This window comes from Delphinus delphis, chromosome X, assembly GCF_949987515.2.
Source record: "Delphinus delphis chromosome X, mDelDel1.2, whole genome shotgun sequence".
In the NCBI taxonomy this organism is placed as follows: domain Eukaryota; kingdom Metazoa; phylum Chordata; class Mammalia; order Artiodactyla; family Delphinidae; genus Delphinus; species Delphinus delphis.
This window is the reverse complement of record NC_082704.1, coordinates 54,641,181-54,666,244: the sequence shown is the minus strand read 5'-3', so window position 1 is coordinate 54,666,244 and position 25,064 is coordinate 54,641,181. Positions and strand designations below refer to the sequence as shown.

Below are 25,064 nucleotides of genomic sequence, written 5' to 3'. Positions count from 1 at the left end.
ATGCAAATTACATTTATTTTATTTTCCTATAGTTAAAGAAGAGATGTAAGTTTAGGTATGGGGGGAAATAACCATGTGTTTTGGAAAAGGTTCTCTTTTACAGGAAGAGTTTATTCACACTGGGTGAGGGGAACCTAGAAGGAAATAGGAAAATAATCTTTGCCAGCAGTTGGATTTGTTAAGTTTGTTTGCTTGAAGACAGTGAAATAAAAGGTTATTTTGAGAATTCCATACTGAAAGTGATAGTGTTTTTGACTTAGAACAGCTAATGAAGAAAAAATAAACAGCTTCAAGGATACCCCTATAAAAACATTATCAAAGTAATTGTATGCTGCACCACACCACTACTGTATAAAGTGAGAATCTGTTTAAATTGGAAAATTCTGCTCAAAGATGCTCACACATTAGCTGTTTATTTTCCCTTCTTGCATATTATTTTATTGTGGAGGATTTTACAGAGGGGAGTTTCCAATTCTTCATAATTCCTTGCATCAAATCATTTTGGTACCCATTTAGCAGATGATAAAACTGAAGCATAGAGAAGTTGAGTTTCTCAGGGTCACAAACTGGATCAATGGCACAGATAAATTCAGTTTCTGGGTTCATAGTCCCTTGTTGGGCTATTGAATTTTGCTGCCTCACGGGAACGATGATTTAGGAAGAAAAATGACTTTTAGAAAAGTGTGTTAATGTGTATCCAGGCCACATTGTGTCAGGATTTACTTGTGATATCTGAATCTACCCAAATTTACCTGACTTCAGAATGAAAGTGAGGGCGGGCAGGGAACCTTATAAATGCATGTCCACTGCCATGGCCACCTTGAAGATCTTCATGCCTATTTACTAAAGTTTAGCAACTTATCCATGACTATGCCACAGTCAGCAACAAAGAAAAATTAGAATTTAGTTCTCTATTTTCTAGTCAACTGCTATGAGCTACTCTGTCTTTGATGAAAATTTTCTTTATTATTTTGAAGCGGGAAAGAGATGGGGGCAAAGGTTTTTGGGGGGAGGAATACCTAAAAAAACCCTGTTTTCCTATCAAAGTAAGGAATGGGGAAGGAAAATGAGAAAGAAATCTGTGTATAAACATGTATTACATGTATTACAGTTACCTTAAGGAAAAATTAGAGTTGTGAAATTAAAGTGTAAAGGTTGAGCTCTTGAATTTTGCCTTACAAGTAAGGACGTATCAGAACGTAAATTAAGTATGTAGTAGGAGATGGTTGGGAGAGTTGGAAATTCTTTCAGTACTATCATTCAGATGAGAAAACTACTTTTCTAACATGTAAACTGCAGAATATATCTCTCTGGCTAGACTTATGTTGGCCTTCAAAATTATTTCAGTGGAAATTTTAACTCAATAACTGCAAGCATAGTAATATTACTGTTGAATTTATATAGCACTTTAAAAATTGTGGTAAAATACATATAACATAAAATGTATCATCTTAAACATTTTATTTATTTTTAAAAAATTTGGTAAAATACATGTAATATACAACTTACCCTCTATACCATTTTAAGTGTATAGTTCAGTAATGTTAACTGTAATCACATTGTTATGCAACAGATCTCCAAAACTTTTTGATCTTGCAAAACTGAAACTCTATGCCCATTGAAGAACAACTCGCATTTCCCTCCCTCCTCACAGCCTCTGGCAAACACATTTCTACTTTCTGTTTCCATGAGTTTAATTACTCTAGATACCTCATATAATTGGAATCTTATAACATTTGTCTTTTTGTGACTGCCTTATTTCACTTAGTATAATGTCCTCAACGTTCATCCATGTTACAGTATGTGTCAGAATTTTCTTCCTTTTAAGTTGTGTAGCACTTTTAGCTTTTCAAACTGGTGTTCACATATATTGATTAATTATCTACACACAACTATAAGGTGAGGATAATGCTATAGTATTATGCACACATTTTGCCCTTTTTTGGAGTAATTTTCCATAGGACCAATCCAGCAGCTTTACTTAAAATATGAGCTAAAATAGACATATGAGAAAGTGGAAAACTATGTATACTTAGAAGTTAATGAATTATCTGCTTTTGACCAGAAATGTAGCATGATTCTAATGATCAGATTAATAGATTATTTAGTTTACATCTCTAATCATAAAATGAGGTAACATATTTAGAATAGTCATGTAATTTGCCTGAGGTCACACAGCTCAATAATGGCAAAACTGGTATATTAGTTTTCTGTTGCTGTGCAACTAATTGCCTCAAATTTAGCAACTTAAAATAACAACCATTTACTGTCTCAGAGTTCTATCTGTCAGAAATCTAGAGGAGCTTGACTGTATTCACAGTCTTACAAGGCTGAAATCTAGGTGTTGGTCAGGATGGGCTCTTATCTGGAAGCTCTGCAGTAGAATCTGCTCACAAGCTCATTGACGTTGACAGAAGCTAGTTCATTTCAACTGTAAAACTTGTGTACCTGTTTTCTTGCTGGCTGTCAGCCCAGGGTTACTCTTGGCTTCTAGAAGCTACCTGCATTCCTTGACATATAACGCTGTCCATTTTCATACCAGCAATGTTGTGTTCTCTAATTTTCTGTTTTTAAAGGGTTCATATAATTAGATTGGATCCACCTAGATAATCTCCTTTTCAATTAGCTCATTCATGTGATTAGTTACCTTAATCACATGTAGAAAATCACCTTTGCCATGTAATATAACTTAATATCTCATTACATTCACAGTTTTAGCAGTTAGGGCTGGAAATCTTGGGATGGAGGAGAATTCTGGAATTCTGCCTCCCACAACTGAGATTAGAACTCAAGTTTAAGTCCTAGTGCTTTCCACTGCATTACATTAAATATCTAAGATTGTTTAAAGTAGTTTTATTTTAATATGGGTTGCTAATATTTATCCATGTAGAGCAAAATTTTAAAAAGATTTTAAATCAGCAAGGAAACTGGCTTCTGTATTTATCCATTAAATATGTGCTTCCAGGCTGTATTCCTAACCATAGAGACTAATGCAGTCAGGTTAATAGTGATCAGCTTCCTAAAAATCTTACTCAACTTCCTAAGCTCTCCAGAGTTGTGATATTAACACAATACTCCTGCAGTTTCTGATTGACATTCAAACATGAAATGTTAACTCTTGAGATCATCATGGGATTATGCACAGACTGACAATTACCAATGGGACTTCATTTGCCAGACATGAAAAATAATATTTTGGCTAGTTGTAACATGCTCCCTTAATGCTGGTACTGAAGTTCCCTTTGTAATAATCATTAAAGAGAGCCTGTATGATGACACAAAGTAAAAGGCAGTGGCCTTTCAGAAAAACAGCACCGTTTACAGCAGGTTATACTGAAACCTTCCCAAGACAGTGGAGCTTAACAAAATTTTTCCCCAGGAACCCTAATACCTTGAAGATATTTCACAATGGAAGGGTTCTAGGGTCAAATACTATGCTTAGCAGATAGGGAATCTACTCATCCAGCTGGAGAAGGACATTCATTTAAGAAGTAATTAGAGAAAAGGGAAGAAAGATATATTGGGGCAGATTGCTAGACCAAGGCATTTAGAATTTATTTTGTATGCACTCAGGAAGTATTGAGGGTTCTAGAGCAAGAGATGACATAATGAAAGGATGTTTCACCAAAATTCAGATCACAGTTTATGTAGAATGTATTGGAACAATGAAACAACTTGTTGAACATAATCTGGGCATGAAGTGATGAGGGCCTGAAGTAGGGTGTTAGAGATAGGAATGGATAGAGATGGAAATTTGCAACATATATTACAATGGAACAAAAATATTGGAGACTGAAAATGAAGGGAGAGGTGGAGGGAGAATCAAAATTACCCTCAAGTTTATAGTTTTGGCAACGAAAAGCATGCCTATATTGCTGACAAAACAAGAGAAGGAAGGTGTGGGGAGTGGGATTTGGGGGAGGCATATTTTGAATTTGAGATGCCAGTGGAATGTATCCAAATGTGAATGTTAACTTCTTATCATTCTCTTAATATCAAATTTTTGAGCAGTGACACATTCTTTGAATTCAAGAATGCCTGTATTTTAAAAACATTGTGTCTGACAGTGGTATGATACACTTTAGAAGGGGAAATGGTTATTTCTTTTTTAAACCTTTTATTTTATTATTTTTTAACATCTTTATTGGAGTATAATTGCTTTACATTGTTGTGTTACTTGCTGCTTTACAACAAAGTGAATCAGCCATATGTATACATATATCCCCATATCCCCTCCTGCTTGCGTCTCCCTCCCACCCTCCCTATCCCACCCTTCTAGGTGGTCACAAAGCACCTAGCTGATCTCCCTGTGCTATGCAGCTGCTTCCCACTAGCTATCTATTTTACATTTGGTAGCGTATATATGTCAATGCCACTCTCTCACTTCATCCCAGTTTACCCTTCCCCCTCCTCGTGTCCTTAAGTCCACTCTCTACGTCTGCATCTTTAGGGAAATGGTTATTTAATTTGATTCACTCTAAGATTTACTAAGGTGCAATGATTCCATCGATGTTAATTGGAATTACATGAGCAGAACGAAAAGAGGCTACTAAGAATTTGTCATATACCAGCATTTCTGTTATACAATCTTTGTTAATTATACTAAGACATTTATTAGAATTCAGTCAATTTATGACAAAAACTAAACTTGTTTAAAGGTGCTAACACCAGGCTTAGAGCAAATTTAATTTAAATAGGGAGCAGAGTCAAGTAAATGAAGTATAAAATAGCTTCACATTTATACTTTCTAAGAAGTGAGTAGTCAACCCTTAAATTGTCTATTACATCAGATTTCTTTTTTTATTGAAGGAAAAATAGAAATTCAGCATTAGAAAAGGAAATTAAATATCACCATTTAAAATAATAACTATAAATTATCCAATTTATTACAATCATAAGATTAATGCTAAACATGAATTATTCTACATGATCCTTGGTATTGTAAGACATGACCCTAACAAGGAAGATTTTTCCTCATCCTCTGAACCCCCTTATGTTAAAGATAATTTCCTTAACTTCCCTAACTCTAATGGAATGCTGGTATTGATGCTTTTAATGTATTCAAATTTAAGTTTTGGATATGCCTATGAGAGCTGAAAAAGGAAGTAAATGGTAATGGAATATAAATGACCTTGCCTCTGGTGTGTTTTTTTGTTCCTTGTGTTGATAGCTCCTAGAGACATGATGAGCCACACTTTAAGTTCCCATAAACCAAGAGCTGATTGATGCCCAGTTTAACATAAGCACCATTTTATGAGAGTTACCATAGTGACCAGGTTCCAGTTATCAGCTTGAACAATTTCATATATGATTAATGTTAATTGCCCATTTTGCATGGATGACTTTTTCCCGGGTGCTGAATTGGTTGCTGCTGCCTTTGATCTGGTTGAGAATACAATCCAGTGCAATAGTTAGACAAGTGATCAGTTTGCTAACACTGAGAGAAGATGGATTTAAGTTGCTGTGAGGTCAGAGTTTGTTTCTCTTCATAAACACTGAAAGGTCAGGTAGAGTTTAACTACTATTGGCATCCTTGAAATGTTGTAATAAATGTCAGGCCTAAGAGATTATTATTAATCCGCAATGCAATTAAAAGTCTTATTGTTCTGATAGAAAGATTCTTATTTAATTTAACAAGCATATTGAAAAGTCAGAGCAGCATTCTCACAGTCAGGTAAACAACACCTTCAAAGCGAATGCCATTCTTGGTTTTCTTGGCTTCTAATGTAATTGAAAAAAATGACACATTCAGGGACTGTCCCAAGGGATTTTAAATATCAGTGATGGCTCTGAAAAGTGAATCCCAGGTCATGGCTTGCAGCTCCCACTTCAGGAATCCAATTGCAGCGATCTTTATAAGTTGCTGCTAATACCACAGTTAACTGCCACTATATCCTCAGTTTGTCCAAGAATGTTATGAGTGTTTCTTTAAAGAGTAGTAAACCAAACTTTCATTGAAGAGGATAACATGACTTGTGGCTCCTCGCTAAATCATGTGCTGATGATATATGGTTTACATTAAATATCTTGAAGTCTCATGACATCACTAATTAATTTATTAATAAGATTTTTTCTTTGAAATAAAATCACTCAGTTGTTTACTCCTTGATTCATATACAAATGGCTGATGATACAAGATAAAAATAACTCCAACAGTGAAATTTCATAATCTTAATGAGCAAAATATCAGCTACTTTATTACAACTTGGAATAGATATTTCACAGACTGTGTCATATCTTGTTGACACCAGAAGACCTACTGACTTTCTTTCTTAGGGACCTGTCAACTCTACAAAGTTTATAAACTTTGAGGTAATGCTCTGATGGTAATCCACTTTAACTGCAGAAAAATGAAATACTGTTGATACATATTTCAATTTGTTTTTTTCTTTAATCGCAGGAAGCTGAGTTACTATTTCATTTCTTCTGAAGAAGTTTACAGAGTGAAGGGTAAAATACATATCAGGATAAATTATGTTATGGGATGACCTGGACCCAGAGAAAATCATGATTCTTTGGTATAATTTCCTTCCAAACCACCTATAAATGTTACACCTAATGTTGATTTTATAAAGCTGATGATCTCAAAGATTTAGCTGAGCTTTTTAATAAGAGTTTTGCTATTTTGGCAGGTTGTTTGCCTTGTACCATAAAGTTTTGTTTATGATGCTCATGGGTGATATAACCACTGAGCCATTTGAGTGGGAACTTTAAAAAGGGCCTGTTTTATTTTACAGAGTACAAATAACCTTGTAATTAAACTGAAAACAAATAATTGCCAACAAGCAATTATCATTCATTTAAAGAGTAATTACATGGTTATTTGTGCCCTGTAAAATAAAGCATTACTGAAATCAGTAACACAATCAATATTTTAGCAGAAACAGGATGCTGCAATGATGAACCTTTCAACCTATGCTGATTAAATTGTCATCCAAATAACAGTTTTCTAGTTAAATCACCACATGTTTATTTGTCTTGATTAATATGTAAATATCTGCCTAATGCTAATAAAGCTCTTAAAGATAAGAAGTGTGGCAAGATCATCTATCAAGAATATTTCCCAACTTTCTACAGAGTCCTCCATAGTCTTTCATCATGTTGTCAGGCTTGTGTTCTTTGAAAAGAAATGCAAGAACTTTATTGCTAAGAATATCTTACTACTGAGGGTTATTTGGTCTAAAAGTAAGAATAAATCTACCTTGTATTAGTATGGAGCTCTATTGATTATAAAGCACCTTCACAAATTTTATTCTAATTAGTTTACCCTAGGGGCCCAAGTCTTCTTTCCAAGAGTATAAGCAAAAGCATCTGAATATGATTTTTCTCACTGATAAGTTTAAACAAGTTTGGAAGGATACATCACACAACCATACTCACTAAAGAGTTAATCATAAATTTTAAATAGCAGGTCAAACACACATCTCTATCACTAGACCTTAAGCTCTTCAAAGGCAGAAGCTGTTCTAGGTTCTCACAATATATCAATGAACAAACAGACCAAAACCCTTGCCCTTGTCAAGCTAACTTTTTAACCTTGTAACCCTGATACCTAGTTTCAATGCCAGATACACACTGAATGGGCACTTAGTGCATGTTTGTTTATTGGATGATTGAATAAGTGAAACTGTCATTACACATGAATAACTGCTGGAACCTTCAGCCCTTGAATGGGTCTTGAAGTTTGTAGGAACTTTCAGACATAAGACAGTATCTATCATCTACCCTTCTTTAACCTTGTAAATAGTCAGATTGGACTGGATCATATTTTGAAGCTCTTATAATTGCTGTAAAGTCCAAAGTTTAAAAGTGCTTACCTGATGATTAAATGATGGCTTTCTATTTATTTGGTCAATAATAGAGCAATCAAAGGAATATTTGGAAACTGTAGCCATGGCAAAACAATGTGTCCTATCATTACTCATTAACTGATTTTAATTAACCATTTACCAGCCCCTACTGTGTGCTAGACACCATGAGAATTGCTCAGGGTACAGTGACAAACAAAAACAGACATATGTGCTGCCTTCATGACCTTACATTTTAGTTGGGGAGGCTCACAATTAATCATACCAACATCATAAAATTATAAACTGAAAATAATGTTAGGATGGAGAATATGATCCTCTTGGCTTATAGCATTTGTAGTAAATACTACCAAGCCATTTGTGACATTAGCCATGAATTCCCCCATATAGATATGATGGTGGGAAATTTGACCAAATTTTTCAAATCTTGGAATTTAAGGTAGAACCATCAGACTAAGAGGCCTGTAATCTAATGCCCCCCAAGCCTGAGTCAGCTTATTGGAAAAGAGCTACATCAAATTGTGAGATTGACCAATAAATTTGGAACAGAACTGTTTAAACCTTATAGCTTCCAAAGTATACTGTCAACAACTGTCTCAGGGAAGTAGAGTGAGCATCAGGCTGTTTTCTTCTGGAGACAGCCTGTCTGAAATTGATTATGAGCATAAAGACAGCACTGAAATTTTTATGCTGGAAAAGTACAAAGAGTTATCAGGTGGTCTTTAATAAAGTTAGTAGGCTTGAATTCTGACAAATAGAAAGATACAAAGAATCACTTGGAAAGTACAGACTTGGTGACGATTATTCAACAAAAAGTGCCTTTTTCTAATGACTGGATATAACCTGATGAATATTGTTCAGTGACCTTGGGATCCTTTAGGGCATTTGAAGTAAATTGGATATTTTTCTTATCAATATTCCTTCAAAGAGTTAGGAAGCCATAAAACAGGGCAAGGACAAACAGGATAACAACGCTGAATTAAAGAAAATAAATTATAGCCCAAACTTGAGTAGAAAGAGGGAGAGGAGATTCAGTTTATAAAATTGAAACATTAAATGAGAAAAAAAGAATCTTTCATGCTAGATTGATATACAATATTGATGTACAATGAAAGAAAATAACATCAGCACAGTGTATGAAAAATGAACTGGGTAATAGTACCTCTGTATAAGGTTGCTAGAAGTCGTCTTCATTTGAAAGCAGAGTTTGTCTTACATTGATGGAGCACTTTGCTACTGCAATGTTGATAGAGTGAGGTTTAACTTAAATTTCTTTGTGAACAAAAAGTCATTTTTGGAAATGTTCTCTATCTGAACCTTATATATTTTTGCAGCTTGGGTTATTTAATATAGTATTTTGCAGTATTTTGTCAAAATCCCTCTGATTCAGCTTTGTAAACTGCATTTCTACTAAGAAGCAACAGCAGTATTTTAAGTAACATTAAGAAAGTAATATTTGGGGCTTCCCTGGTGGCGCAGGGGTTGAGAGTCCGCCTGCCGATGCGGGGGACGCGGGTTCGTGCCCCGGTCCGGGAAGATCCCACATGCCGCGGAGCGGCTGGGCCCCTGAGCCATGGCCGCTGAGCCTGCGCTCTACAACGGGAGAGGCCACGGTGGTGAGAGGCCCGCGTACCGCAAAAAAAAAAAAAAAAAAAAAAAAGAAAGTAATATTTGAAATATACTGCATGACTTGAGAATGACTTGATCCTAATGTTCAGTGACTTATAAGTCTGTTCATGTAGTGACAGCTTCTAAATGATATATTTAGTACACTGACTGTATTAGAGTACAAGATGGAAGCCTGATACTGACTTTCTATTTCATTATTTTATGGATTACTATTTGCAACTGCAAACTGTTCACACCTGGGTGAAGAATGTGCAAATAGAATAGGTTAGGTTAATGTTTTAAGTTTAGCATCAACTCATCAGTTAAAAATACCAATCAATCTGTGAGACAAAACAGCCTAGATTGCAAAGGTGGCAGGTTTCCTTAGTACAGCCACTCCAAGAGAGTGTACTGCTGGTTATACAGCCTGGTTTAAATAATAGGTATGAAAAAAACCTGAGGGCAGGGGTTCTTTGTTCCTTGTGGGCTCCCAGCAGCTGTGGAAATGCTAGTAAACATCAGGTCTTATTCTACATATCAGCTTTTTACCCCTCACCTCTGGCATGCTGAACAGAGACTTAATCACTTCATATTCTATACGATCCTAATTCTGTGAGCCCCTATCTCAGATCTCAGTTGCATGTATTAATACCAGGGATTAAGTGTACCTTTAAGAGCGGGGGTAACTTTGGGTTTCTCACAACAGGTAAGCTGTATTGCAAAGTGCTGGCTTGTAAATAGAATCTAAACTAGAAATTGATCTCTTATGGTTTTAATGCTTGCCATAGTTATTTTGGAAGTTTAGTATAAAGTATTGGTCCTTTAGTAATCAATGAAAATAGTCTTTAATATAAAAGTATATCATTCTTGGTAATTAAACAAGATTTAGGCGAATGTAGCAAGTGATGGTATTTCCAAAGAGCATATTTTAACCTGATCTTTGTCTGTTTTTCAACAGTTCAAGGCCTGGCAGGCCTCCTAAGCGTTCTTTGGGAGTGTTGCAGGACAATGCTCGCCTTCTGCCCCATTCAGTTCCAGGCCTCTTATCACCAGGACTTATCACTCCGACAGGTAATAAAATCCATCCGATGATCAGCCTTGTCTCTTCATACTGCCCAGCATTTGAAATGAACTCATATTGATCTAACTGCCTTGTCCTTCAGAGCTTTTCAAGCTCTACTAGAGGTTACATTATTGAATTTTTTTGATTATTCATGAAAACAGTTTTGTTATTCCAGTGACTCAAATCAAATGGACATGACTTAAAAATTAATTGTCATTTCCTTGTAAGAAATCTCTTTCAAGGCCTTATTGTGTATGTATGTATGTTTTTGTGTGCTGTGGGCAGAGATGGCAGGGGATGGGGGGGACTGGCCAAACTAGCATTTTCTCAAAGCCTCCTATGGGATGTAGTATACCTGCTTGTTGATATGTCTCAATAATATTCCTTTTGTTTCCAAAAGTTCTGGGCATCTGTGTATCTTTTCCATGTTATTACTCTAGGATAAAATGTAGAAATAATATGCATCATCCCTGGTAGTACCTTATGATTAGAAAAGAAGAAAGTACAAGTAGTCATTGTCTTGAATAATGATTCAGTGTTTTTCATCGAACACTGTGATAAACAGTACTCCCCTAAAAATACCAGTCTCATAAATTTGCATTTTTGATTCTCTAAAACAAAGAACATAAAAGCACATAAAACACTCAAAAATAAGCTTGCAACTATACCTCAATTTAAAAAAAGGAATTGAAAAAAAATAAGCTTGCTATTTCTCTAACTGAACCTTTAAAAATCATTAAAGCTACTATGTGGTAGAAAATGTATTTAATGACAATATGATCTTTATATCTTCAATGATACATAAAACTAAAAAAACCTAATGTGTTTTGGGTATTAGATCCTAGGTAATGCAAAATTATATGAGTAGTAGTCCTTGTCACAGTAGAATTAGGGAGAAGGTAATGTAAACTAATAATTTCAATTTAATTAAAGTATGATAGAGACTATAATACAAGTACATACAAGGTGCTATAATATCACAGAATGAGAGCAACTAAATCAATTTTTTAAGTTGGGTAATGCTCATAGAGATTTGAGTTATGTCTTATAGGCTGAGTGTTGGACAGATGGAGAATCAGAGGAAAAACATCCTCTGTAGACAGATATACACTGATGAGAAAGGGCCTGGTATGCTAGGGGGAATAGCAATTAAGTGGAAGAGACGGGAGCAGAGATTTAAGATGGGAGACTTATAGGTGATACAGTTAGAGTTAGAGTTAGAGTTAGAAAGTGTGGGAAAAACCAGCTTGGGAAGCTATCTTGTTTAACGGTTTTTTCCCTATGGACCAATGGTTTTCCAAAGGGTATTTCAAGGACTTTCCTTACTGGCTGACATGGGATTGGGGAAGTACTTCTAGGTTCCCCACTTCTGCCTCAGAATTTTACATGTTCTATTTCATATAGGATTTTGTTCAAATAAAAAAAAAAGCTGCTGTAGGTAAAAGGAACCACTGATAAGTAATTGAGTAAATGCTTTAAAAACAATTGCAGTTGAAGGTAAGTAGCAATGAAGGGAGAAATACTGAGGCCCTGAATTGAGGAGAATTCAAGAGTAGAAAAGAGATTCATAGTTGCTTCATAATTAGAATTAATGACACTTGGTAACTGATCAAAATAGAGAGTGAGAGGATGAAATCTAGGATGATTCATGTCTAGCCTAGGTTATAAGTTGGATGATTATGTCATTAGCTAAGATAGAGAATTTAGGAAGAGACTCAGGCTTTGGGGATTAGATAATGATTTTTTAGACTTTAAATATTTATAAACAAATTCTGATACAAGAAGAAAGCAGCCCTGCGCATATAAATGAATATAGAGGTCATAATAGTACCTGAAATATATTACCTTGGTGTTCAATAAATGATAATCTATTTATTGACTTCTAAAATACATTGACAGAGCCTAGAATCAGAACCATGTAAATAATCAGGTCTGTGTCCTGATGAAAGATGTATCCTGTGTAGATGGAAGAAAAAAAGGATTTTATAATTGCTTTGAGGCTAATGTACTCTTGAGTAAACTTCGGTACCTTATCTGTTGAGAAAAACCTATAATATATATTAAGTTTCTATTAGTACCAGACATGGGTGCTAAGTGTTTTATATACACTTCATTTAATCTTATAGTAACCTTATGAATATTGTCTTCATTTTTCAAGTAAACAATGTATGGCTCAGTGAGTTTAAATTAATTGCTTGAGGTTACAGAGCAACTGAGTGGCAGAACTGGGTTTCAGACCAGGTCTTTTAAAGTCCAGGGCCTATACTTTTTCCTCATCATCATGATGTCTTATAGTAAATGTTAAAATCCAGTTTGAGGTTTTCATCCCCTCCTAATTTACTTGGCATGTATGCTTCAATTCCTACAAGATAACGGAGCCTCCTTCCTTGGATTAGAGCCTTGGCCTTCCGTCTTACAACTTGGATTTACCACAATGAGAATTATTGGAACAAAAAAAGACTCCTCAATTCATAACCCTTTGCTTGTGCCTAGAATGAGATGATAGAGATAGATAAAGGATTGAGTAGGGAAAGGCATGAATACTTCAGTCTAAATAGCAAACAGTAGAAAAATCATTAAACGGGAAGGAAGAGGAATCTGCACAGCTCTATAGTAATTTCTCTTCTTAGAATACATTAATTTATTTTACATGCTCAAGGATATCCTACTCATTTACAGTCATCTAAGAAGAAAAATGCTCTGTAAGCCAAGTAGAAATAATTCTGGGATTATGCATTATTTTGCATTAGACACACTTCTTCACTCCTCCATTAGTAAAGATAATTGAGATAGAATCAATTCTCAATTTAGCTATCAGTAAGTTTCATATTTGGCATTACACTTATTATCCATTAAAAACTTAACTTTCATTAATTTTACTTAAATATACTTTTGAAAAATTCAGTTGATGTTTTTAATATGATCTGTTATGGGTTGAGAATTATCCTATTTTTTCCAAATGATTGTTAAAATGCTTTACAGTATTTTCCTGTTTCAGGTCCTTATGTCTCAACATTTTTTTGTAAAGAAAGAGATAATATTTTACAGCTCTGTATAATTTTACATACAACTGTCAAATTAATTATTGATAAGAGTCTGCTGTTATCTTCTGTTTCAATGTCATATGTCTGGAGAAGCCTCTTTGAACCCTACTGAGTTTGCCTAAGTAAATGAAACTTGTTCTCCATTTGTTTATATTATTTCTTTGCATTTGCAATTTTAAAATGGGGTCTAAGGGTAACAAAATGCAATGATCATGACATCACTTTTTAAATATAGTGATGTTTTTGTATATTATTTTTGCCTTTAAATTGTTATTTTTCCCCCAACAGTTGCAAGCAAAAAAATGAAAGTAAAAAGGTTTAGAAATGGTTAAGTCATTTGAGAAGAGCGCTCTATTTATTCATATAGCTTGACATGTAAATTCTTAAAAATGCAGAATAATATCAGGTATGCCATATTGTTTTATCTGCTTAGCATAAAGGTATTTCAAATTTTCTACTTTATGTGATTTTATTTCCTTTTTTGATGTGTATCATTTTTCCATTTCAAAGATGTTTATTTTCCTCTTTGTTATATTTCCTCTGTATAATGGAAACTGATTCATTCAAACTCCACTAATTCAGATCTTGAGATAATTCAGAGAGTGGCTATGCTAAAGTCTCTGGTATTAATAAACGTATCTCATTTAGCAAATGAAAAGTATAAATAAAAATGTGTGTGTGTGTGTGTGTGTGTGTGTGTGTGTGTGCATTGGTGTAGGGTCATTAAAATACTTGGGAAATTTAAATGTACTTAGGTATCTAAAAATTACTCCAAAAATTAATTTCTATACATATAATCAACATACTAATTACTGATGATAATTCTTTTTTCACTAAGATAGGACCCACAGGTGCTATTCTTGACAATATTGTCTGATATCGATTTAGAGATTATATCTATGTAACTACAGACCAAGAGATATAGTATGTATGTATATATGTATGTATCTATCATCAATCAATATCTGTCTATAGATAAAAATGTATATGAATTCATGATTTTCATTTAACATGTTTCTTTTTTAAATTGGAGTATAATTGCTTTACAATGTTTTGTTAGTTTCTGCTGTACAATGAAGTGAATCAGCTATATGTATACCTATATCCCCTCCTTCTTGGACCTCCGTCCCACACCCCCCCATCCCACCCATCTAGGTAGTGACAGAGCACCGAGCTGAGCTTCCTGTGCTTTATAGCATGTTCCCACTAGCTATCTATTTTACGCATAGCACTGTATATATGTCAATCCTAATCTCCCAATTCACCCCACCCTCCCATTCCCCTCCTGTGTCCACATACCCGTTCTCTATGTCTACATCTCTATGCCCATCCTGCAATAGGTTCCTCTGTACCATTTTTCTAGATTCCACATATATGCATTAATATATGATATTTGTTTTGCTCTTTCTGACTTACTTCACTCTGTACGACAGACTCTAGCTCCATCAACGTCTCTACAAATAACCCAATTTCGTTCCTTTTTATGGCTGAGTAATATTCCGTTGTATATATATACCACATCTTCTTTATCCATTCATCTGTTGTTGAACATTTAGATTGTTTCCATGTCCTGGCTATGTAAATAGTGCTGCAATGAACCTTGGGGTACATGTGCCCTTTTGAATTATGGTTTTCTCAGGGAATATGCCTAGTAGTGGGATTGCTGGGTCATATAGTAGTTCTATTTTTAGTTTTTTAAGGGACCTGCATACTGTTCTCCACAGTGGCTGTATCAATTTACATTCCCACCAACAGTGCAAGAGGATTCCCTTTTCTCTACACCATCTCCAGCATTTATTGTTTGTAGATTTTTTGATGCTGGTCATTCTGACCGGTGTGAGGTAATACCACATTGTAGTTTTGATTTGTATTTCTCTAATAATTAATGATGTTGAACATCTTTTCATGTGCTTCTTGTCCATATGTATGTCTTCTTTGGTGAAATGTCTATTTAGGTCTTCTGCCCATTTTTTAATTGGGTTGTTTGGGTTTTTCTAATATTGAGCTCCATGATCTGTTGTATATTTTGGAGATTAATCCTTTGTTGCTTCTTTTGCAAATATTTTCTCCCATTCTGAGGGTTGTCTTTTCATTAACATATGTTTCTTGAACATCTGTTCTGCACCAAACAATATGAGAAAACATTACAACACATTGAAATAAAATTCATTTTTTTTTTTTTTGTGGTACGCGGGCCTCTCACTGTTGTGGCCTCTCCCATTGCGGAGCACGGGCTCCGGACGTGCAGGCTCAGCGGCCACGGCTCACAGGCCTAGCCGCTCCATGGCATGTGGGATCTTCCTGGACCGGGGCACGAACCCGTGTCCCCTGCATTGGCAGGCGGACTCTCAACCACTGCACCACCAGGGAAGCCCTAAAATTCATTTTGTGAGTCATATTTTTCTCAAATTCCATCAGCCTTTTATTGAGTTACTAAAAAATGATGAAATTTAATTTTTTTTGCCTTCATATATTGCACTGCTGATATCTCATGTTTCTGTCTCTGTTTCTATTGTACAATCTGTGTGTCTTAATTCCCTGATAGGTCATTAATACAAAATAATCCTATTACCTAGTATTTTCTGTAAAATATTTTGGGTTATAGAGGGAAAAAGAGGAAGGACTTTTATCCCCATCTTTCTCTGCAGATCTGGAGAAGTGCTGATATCCCTGGATAACATTCAAAGCATGGATTAGTCATGTGTGCCTTTGAATTTCCCAAAATATGACTACCCCCCTTTCCTCAGTTTATGAGCTATTTCAAACAGACAGACATGGAATTTGGCCTCAGAGAGATTTAAACTGACAACTTACAAGGAAGTAATAAAGTGCTTCAAATGAAATTCCTGTAGTGTTCACTCTTTAAAAGCTAGCAGATTCTTCATCTGTTTATTTTTTTTTTCTTCAAGTTCTATTGTGACAAAATATTTTTAGGAATTTCAGCTGCCATCCAACTCCTTGGGAAACTGAGCCTGTGAATATCCAATTCTGTAATAGTAGCTACAACAATCAACTCAGGATTGGCAGAGCCATAAGTAGAATCCTGCCAGGTCTTTGCAGTGAGATGTTAGCTTCATGATATGGTATAATGCCAGTTAGCCTGATAGCATGATTGGAATCAGCACCCTTCCCTTTTCAAGATGCATTTCATATTCTTACTCAGTTGGCTTGGATGCTAAGAAGTGGTCATAAGGAGGACAGAGTGGTCCTAGGCCTTTCTTCTGTGAGTGTAAGACAGGAGAGATCTATCTAGAAAGAACCAAACCAACCTTTTTAACGGTCAACTTAAGACATTTCTGTTTCTGTGACTATCTTTGACTTTTTCAATGAGTAATATTATAAAGCATGCTTCATGTCACACAAATGGTAACTGCTTTCATGTCATTGCATTTTCTTTATTTTTTGTGTGTCCAGGAAGAACCATTGGCCTAATAGGTGCCAGAGTTGAATGACTAAATTTTCTAATATAGAGTTTAGACTAACATACAATTTCGGTATCTCCACTAAACAAAAAGATTAACTACATCAGTTTAATAACAGGAACTTCATTCATTATATTAGCTAAATCTGGGTTTCCAAAACACTGATTTATATTTAAATATTTGTCAGTGCTTTTTTTCTATATATATTATAATTATCCTAACCTAAAAATGTCTCCACCCAATGTTTTTAGATGCCTGCGAATCATTTTTGTATTATATTGATGGCTCATAGAGCAAAAGCCATTGCTTATTTCCAATGTAGATGGAGGAGAAAACTTGGAATTTAAGCAAACCTTACAGGATGATGATGGTGATGATGATGATGATAAGCTTTATAGTGCTTTATTAAGCACTCCCAAATCTTTAATGTGTGTCTATGTGTATGTAGGTAGCTAAACTTTAAGTTTTAAAAAAGAACACTTTTCAAGGTCCATCCATGTTGTCATGAATGATGGGATTTTATTCTTTTTTATGGCTGAGTAGTATTCCATTTTATATGTATACCACTTCTTCATTATGCATTCATCTATTGATGGGAACATAGGTTTATTCCATATCTTGGCTATTGTAAATAATGCTGCAATGAATATAGGGGAATAAATATCTTTTCAAAATAGTGGTTTTGTTTTCTTTGGATAAATCTCCAGTAGTGGAATTGCTGGATCATATGGTAGTTCTATTTTTAATTTTTTGAGGAACCTTCATACTATTTTCCATAATGGCTACACCAATTACATTCACACCAACAACGCAAAGGGGTTTGCTATTCTCCACATCCTTGCCAATACTCGTTTTTTGTTGTCTTTTTCATAATATCCATCCTGATAGGTGTGAGGTGATACCTCATTGTGATTTTGATTTGAGTTTCCCTGATGAATAGTGGTGTTGAGCATTTTTTCATGTGCTTGTTGGCAGCTGTATGTCTTCCTTGGAAAAATGTCTACTCAGATTTAATCAGGTTGTTTGTTCTTTTGATGTTGAATTGTATGAATTTTTTGTATATTTTTGGATATGAACTCCTTATCAGATACATCCTTTGAAAATATGTTCTCCCGTTCAGTAGGTGACATTTACGTTCTGTTGATAGTTCCCATCACTGTACAAAAGCTTTTTACTTCGATGTAGTCCCATGTATTTATTTTGCTTTTGTTTCCCTTGCCCGAGGAGATGTATCAAAAAAATATTATCAAAACCGATGTCAAAGAGTTTATTGCCTGTGTTTTCTTCTAGGAGTTTTATAGTTTCAGGTCCCACATTTAAGTCTTCAATCCATTTTGAATTTATATTTGTGGTGTGAGATAGTAATCCAGTTTAATTCTTTTGCAAGTAACTGTTACGTTTCCCACACTATTTACTGAAGAGGTTGTCTTTTCACCATTGTATGTTCTTACATTCTCTGTTGTAGATTAATTGATCATAAGTGTGTGGGTTTATTTCTGGGCTCTCTATTCTGTACCACTGATCTACGTTTCTGTATTTGTGCCAGTACCATACAGATAGGATTACTATAGTTTCGTAGTATAGTTTGAAATGAGGAGTGTGACATCTCCAGTTTTGTACTTTTTTTCCTTAATATTGGTTTAGCTATTTGGGGTCATTTGTGTTTCCATACAAAGTTTAGAATTTGTAATCCAAACGAGGAATTATTTATTACACTTCTATGAAAAATGCCATTCGTATTTTGAAAGGGATTGCATTGAATCTGTAGATTGCCTTGGGTAGTATGGTTGTTTTAACAATATTAATTCTTCCAGTCCATGAACATGGTATATTTTCCATCTGTTTGTGTCATCTTCAGTCTTGTTCATCAGTGTCTTATAGCTTCTTTGAACAGGTCTTTTCCTACTTAGATTTATTCCTTGGCATTTTATACTTTTTAATGCGATTGTAAATGGGACTGTTTTCTTAATTTCTCTTTCTGATAGTTCATTGTTAGTGTCTAGAAATGCAACAGATTTCTATATATTAATTTTATATCCTGCAACTTTACTGAATTCACTGATGAGTTCTAGTATTTTGGTGGTATCTTTAGGATTTTCTATATGTATTATAATGCCATCTGCATAGTAACAGTGACAGTTTTATTTCTTCCATTCCAATTTGGATTCCTTATATTTCTTTTTCTTGTCTGGTTGCAGTGGCTAGGACTTCCAAAACTATGTTGCATAAAATTGGTGAGAGTGGGCATCCTTGTCTTGTTCCTGATTTTAGAGGATATACTTTCAGTTTTTCACTGTTGAGTATGATGTTAGCTGTGGGCTTGTCATATAAGGCCTTTATTAGGTCAAGGTTTGTTGCCTCTATGCCCATTTTGTGGAGAGTTCTTATAGTAAATGGATGTTGACTTTTTAAAAAAATATTTCATTGAAGTTTAGGTGATTTATGTTTTCTGTATTTTTACTGTAGACCTAAGTGATTCAGTTATATATATACATATGTATATATATATATATATATATATATATATACACATATGTATATATATATATATATACATATGTATATATATATATATAATTTATTTTTCATATTCGTTTCCAGGATGGTTTATCACAGTATATTAAATATAGTTCCCTGTGCTATAAAGTAGGACCTTGCTGTTTGTTTGTTTTTCTTTTTTTAACATCTTTATTGGAGTATAATTCCTTTACAATGGTGTGTTAGTTTCTGCTTTATAACAAAGTGAATCAGCTATAAATATACATATATCCCCATATCGCCCCCCTCTTGCATCTCCCTCCCACCCTCCATAACTCACCCCTCTAGATGGTCACGAAGCACTGAGCTGATCTCCCTGTGCTATGCGGCTGCTTCCCACTACCTATCTATTTTATATTTGGAGGTATATATAAATACATGTCACACTCTCACTTCTTCCCAGCTTACCATTCCACCTCCCCATGTCCTCAAGTCCATTCTCTACATCTGCATCTTTATTCCTGTCCTGCCCCTAGGTTCTTCAGAACCATTTTTGTTTCAGATTCCATATATAATGTTAGCATATGGTATTTGTTTTTCTCTTTCTGACTTACTTCACCCTATATGACAGACTCTAGGTCCATCCACCTCACTACAAATAAATCAATATCATTTCTTTTTATGGCTGAATAATATTACATTGTATATATGTGCCACATCTTCTTTATCCATTCATCTGTTAATGGACACTTAGGTTGCTTCCATGTGCTGGCTATTGTAAATAGAGCTGCAATGAACATTGTGGTACATGACACATTTTGAATTATGGTTTTCTCAGGGTATATGCCCAGTAGTGGGATTGCTGGGTTGTATGGTAGTTCTAGTTTTAGTTTTTTAAGGACCTTTCATACTGTTCTCCATAGTGACTGTATCAATGTACATTCCCACCAAAAGTGTATGAGGGTTCCCTTCTCTCCACACCCTCTCCAACATTTATTGTTTGTAGATATTTTGATGATGGCCATTCTGACAACTGTGAGATGATATTGCATTGTAGTTTTGATTTGCATTTCCCTAATGATTAATGATGTTGAACATTCTTTCATGAGTTTGTTGGCAATCTGTATATCTTCTTTGGAGAAATGTCTATTTATGTCTTCTGTCCATTTTTGGACTGCATTGTTTGTTTATTTTATATTGAGCTGCATGAGCTGCTTGTAAATTTTGGAGATTAATCCTTTGTCAGTTGCTTCATTTGCAAATATTTTCACCCATTCAGAGGGTTGTCTTTTCACCTTGTTTATGGTTTCCTTTGCTGTGCAAAACCTTTTAAGTTTCATTAGATCCCATTTGTTTATTTCTGTTTTTATTTCCATTTCTCTAGGAGGTGGGCCAAAAAAGGATCTTGCTGTGTTTTATGTCAGAGTGTTCTGCCTATGTTTTCTTCTAAGAGTTTGATAGTGTCTGGCCTTACATTTAGGTCTTTAATCCATTTTTATTTTTTTTTATTTTTATTTTTTTTGCGGTATGCGGGCCTCTCACTGTTGTGGCCTCTCCCGTTGCGGAGCACAGGCTCTGGACGCGCAGGCTCAGTGGCCATGGCTCACTGGTCCAGCCGCTCCGCAGCATGTGGGATCCTCCCAGACCGGGGCACGAACCCGTGTCCCCTGCATCGGCAGGCGGACCCCCAACCACTGCGCCACCAGGGAAGCCCTGAGTTTATTTTTATGTATGGTGTTAGGGAGTGTTCTAATTTTATTCTTTTACATGTAGCTCTCCAGGTTTCCCAGCAGCAATTATTGAAGATGCTGTCTTTTCTCCATTGTATATTCTTGTCTCCTTTATCAAAGATAGGGTGACCATATGTGTGTGGGTTTATCTCTGGGTTTTTTATTCTGTTCCATTGATCTATATTTCTGTTTTTGTGCCAGTACCATACTGTCTTGATTACTGTAGCTTTGTAGTATAGTCTGAGGTCCAGGAGCCTGATTCCTCCAGCTCCGTTTTTCTTTCTCAAGATTGCTGTGGCTCTTTGGGGTCTTTTGTGTTTCCATACAAACTGTGAATTTTTTTGTTCTAGTTCTGTGAAAAATGCCAGTGGTAGTTTGATAGGGATTGCGTTGAATCTGTAGATTGCTTTGAGTAGTATAGTTATTTTCACAATGTTGATTCTTCCAATCCAAGTACATGTTATATCGCTCCATCTATTTGTATCATCTTTAATTTCTTTCTTCAGTGTCTTATAATTTTCTGTATACAGGTCTTTTTTCTCCCGTGGTAGGTTTATTCCTAGGTATTTTATTCTTTTTGTTGCAATGGTAAATGGGAGTGTTTTCTTAATTTCACTTTCAGATTTTTCATCATTAGTGTACAAGAATGCAAGAGATTTCTGTGCATTAATTTTGTATCCTGCTACTTTACCAAATGCATTGATTAGCTCTAGGAGTTTTCTGGTAGCATCTTTAGGGTTCTCTATGTATACTATCATGTCATCGGCAAACAGTGACAGTTTAATTCTTTTCCGTTTTGGATTCCTTTTATTTCTTTTTCTTCTCTGAATGCTGTGGTAAAACTTCCAAAACTATGTTGAATAATAATGGTGAGAGTGGATACCCTTGTCTTCTTCCTGATCTTAGAGGAAGTGGTTTCAGTTTTTCACCATTGAGAACATTGTTGGCTGTGGGTTTTTCATATATGGCCTTTATTATGTTGAGGTAAGTTCCCTCTATGCCTACTTTCTGGAGCGTTTTTATCACACATGGGTGTTGAATTTTGTCAAAAGCTTTCTCTGCATCTCTTGAGATGATCATATGGTTTTTCTCCTTCAATTTGTTAATATGGTGTATCACAGTGATTGATTTGCATATATTGAAGAATCCTTGCATTCCTGGGATAAACCCCAGTTGACCATGCTGTACGATCCTTTTAATGTGCTGTTGGATTCTGTTTGCTAATATTTTGTTGAGGATTTTTGCATCTATGTTCATCAGTGCTATTGGCCTGTAGTTTTCTTTTTTGTGTGACATGTTTGTCTGGTTTTGGTATCAGGGTGATGGTGGCCTCGCAGAATGTGTTTGGGAGTGTTCCTCCCTCTGCTATATTTTGGAAGAGTTTGAGAAGGATAGGTGTTAGCTCTTCTGAAAATGTTTGATAGAATTCAACTCTGAAGCCTTCTGCTCCTGGGCTTTTGTTTGTTGGAAGATTTTTAATCACAGTTTCGATTTCAGTGCCTGCATTGGTCTTTTTATATTTTCTGTTTCTTCCTGGTTCAGTCTTGGAAGGTTGTGCATTTCTAAGATTTTGTCCATTTCTTTCAGGTTGTTCAGTTTATTGGCATATAGTTGCTTATAGTAATCTCTCATGATCCTTTGGCTTTCTGCAGTGTCAGTTGTTACTTCTCCTTTTTCATTTCTAATTCTATTGATTTGAGACTTCTCCCCGTTTTTCTTGATGAGTCTGGCTAATGGTTTATCAATCTTGTTTATCTTCTCAAAGAGCGAACTTTTAGTTTTATTGATGTTTGCTATAGTTTTCCACATTTCCTTTTCATTTATTTCTGGTCTGATATTTATGATTTCTTTCCTTCTGCTAACTTTGGGGTTTCTTTTGTTCTTCTTTCTCTAAGTGCTTTGGGTGTAAGTTTAGGTTGTTTATTTGAGATGTTTCTTGTTTCTTGAGTTAGGATTGTACTGCTATAAACTTCCCTCTTAGAACTGCTTTTGCTGCATCCCATCGGTTTTGGGTCATCGTGTTTTCATTGTAATTTGTTTCTAGGTATTTTCTGAGTTACTCTTTGATTTATTCAGTGATCTCTTGGTTATTTAGTAGTGTATTGTTTAGCCTCTATGTGTTTGTATTTCCTCCAGAATTTTTCCTGTAATTCATATGTAGTCTCATAGCATTGTGGTCAGAAAAGACACTTGATACAATTTCAATTTTCTGAAATTTACAAAGGCTTGATTTGTGACCAAGGTATGATCTATCCTGGAGAATGTTCCATGAGCACTTGAGAAGAAACCATATTCTGTTGTTTTTGGATGGAATGTCCTATAAATATCAATTAAGTCCATCTTGTTTAATGTGTCATTTAAAGCTTGTGTTTCCTTATTTATTTTCATATTGGATGATCTGTCCATTGGTGAAAGTGGGGTGTTAAATTCCCCTACTATGATTGTGTTACTCTCAATTTCCCCTTTTTATGGCTGTTAGCATTTGCTTTATGTATTGAGGTGCTTCTTTGTTGGGTGCATAAATATTTACATTTGCTAAATCTTCTTGGATTGATCCCTTGATCATTATGTAGTTTCCTTCTTTGTCTCTTGTAATAGTCTTTATTTTAAAGTCTATTTTTTCTGATATGAGTTTTGCTACTCCAGCTTTCTTTTGATTTCCATTTGCATGAAATACCTTTTTCCATCCCCTCGCTTTCAGTCTGTATGTGTCCCTAGGTCTGAAGTGGGTCTCTTAGAGACAGGATATATATGGGTCTTGTTTTTGTATCCATTCAGCCAGTCTTTGTCTTTTTGTTGGAGCATTTAATGCATTTACATTTAAGGTAATTATCAATATGTGTGTTCCTATTACCATTTTCTTAATTCATTTAGGTTTGTTATTGTAGGTCTTTTCCTTCTCTTGTGTTTCCTGCCTAGAATAGTTCCTTTAGCATGCATTGTAAAGCCTGTTTGGTGGTGTTGAATTCTCCTATCTTTTGCTTGCCTGTAACAGTTTTAATTTCTCTGTCATATCTGAATGAGATCCTTGCTGGGCAGAGTAATCTTGGTTTTAGGTTTTTCCCTTTATTCACTTTATATGTGTCCTGCCACTCCTCTCTGTCGTGCAGAGTTTCTGCTGAAAAATCAGCTGTTAATCTTATGGGAATTCCCTTGGATGTTATTTGTTGCTTTTCCCTTGCTGTTTTTAAATTTTTTTCTTTTTATTTAATTTTTGATAGCCTGATTAATATGTGTGTTGGAGAGTTTCTCCTTGCATTTATCCTTTATGGGACTCTGTGCACTTCCTGTACTTGATTAACTATTTCTTTCCCTTATTAGAGACGTTTTCAACTACAATCTCTTCAAATATTTTCTCAGTCCCTTTCTTTTTCTCTTCTTCTTCTGGGACACCTATCATTCGAATGTTGGTGCTTTTAATGTTGTCCCAGAGGTCTCTGAGACTCTCCACGATTCTTTTCATTCTTTTTTTTTTTTTATTCTGCTCTGTGATAGTTATTTCCACTATTGTATCTTCCAGGTTACTTACCCATTCTTCTGCCTCAGTTATTCTGCTGTAGATTTCTTCTAGAGAATTTTTAATTTCATTTATTGTGCTGTTCATCCCTGTTTGTTCGCTCTTTATTTCTTCTAGGTCCTTGTTAAACCTTTCTTGAATTTTCTCCATTCTATTTCCAAGATTTTTGATCGTCTTTACTGTCATTACTCTGATTTCTTTTTCAGGTAGGCTGCTTATTTCCTCTTTATTTTTTTTGTTTTGATGGGGTTTTACCTGCTCCTTCATCTGCTGTGTGTTTCTCTGTCTTCTCATTTTGCTTAACTTACTGTGTTTTGGGGTCTCCTTTTTGCAGGCTGCAGGTTCATAGTTCCCATTGTTTTTAGTGTTTGCCCCAAGTGGTTAAGGTTTCTTC

At 35.2% G+C, this 25,064-nt stretch overlaps 1 protein-coding gene across 1 annotated transcript in view; it reads left to right on the top strand.

The window, feature by feature from the left end:
• DACH2 (dachshund family transcription factor 2) overlaps positions 1-25,064 on the top strand; it is a 638,130-nt gene that overhangs the window by 231,704 nt on the left and 381,362 nt on the right. The window contains exon 3 of the mRNA XM_060002017.1: positions 10,375-10,487. Within this exon, the coding sequence (XP_059858000.1) occupies positions 10,375-10,487 (113 nt within the window). The remainder of the gene's footprint in view (positions 1-10,374; positions 10,488-25,064) is intronic.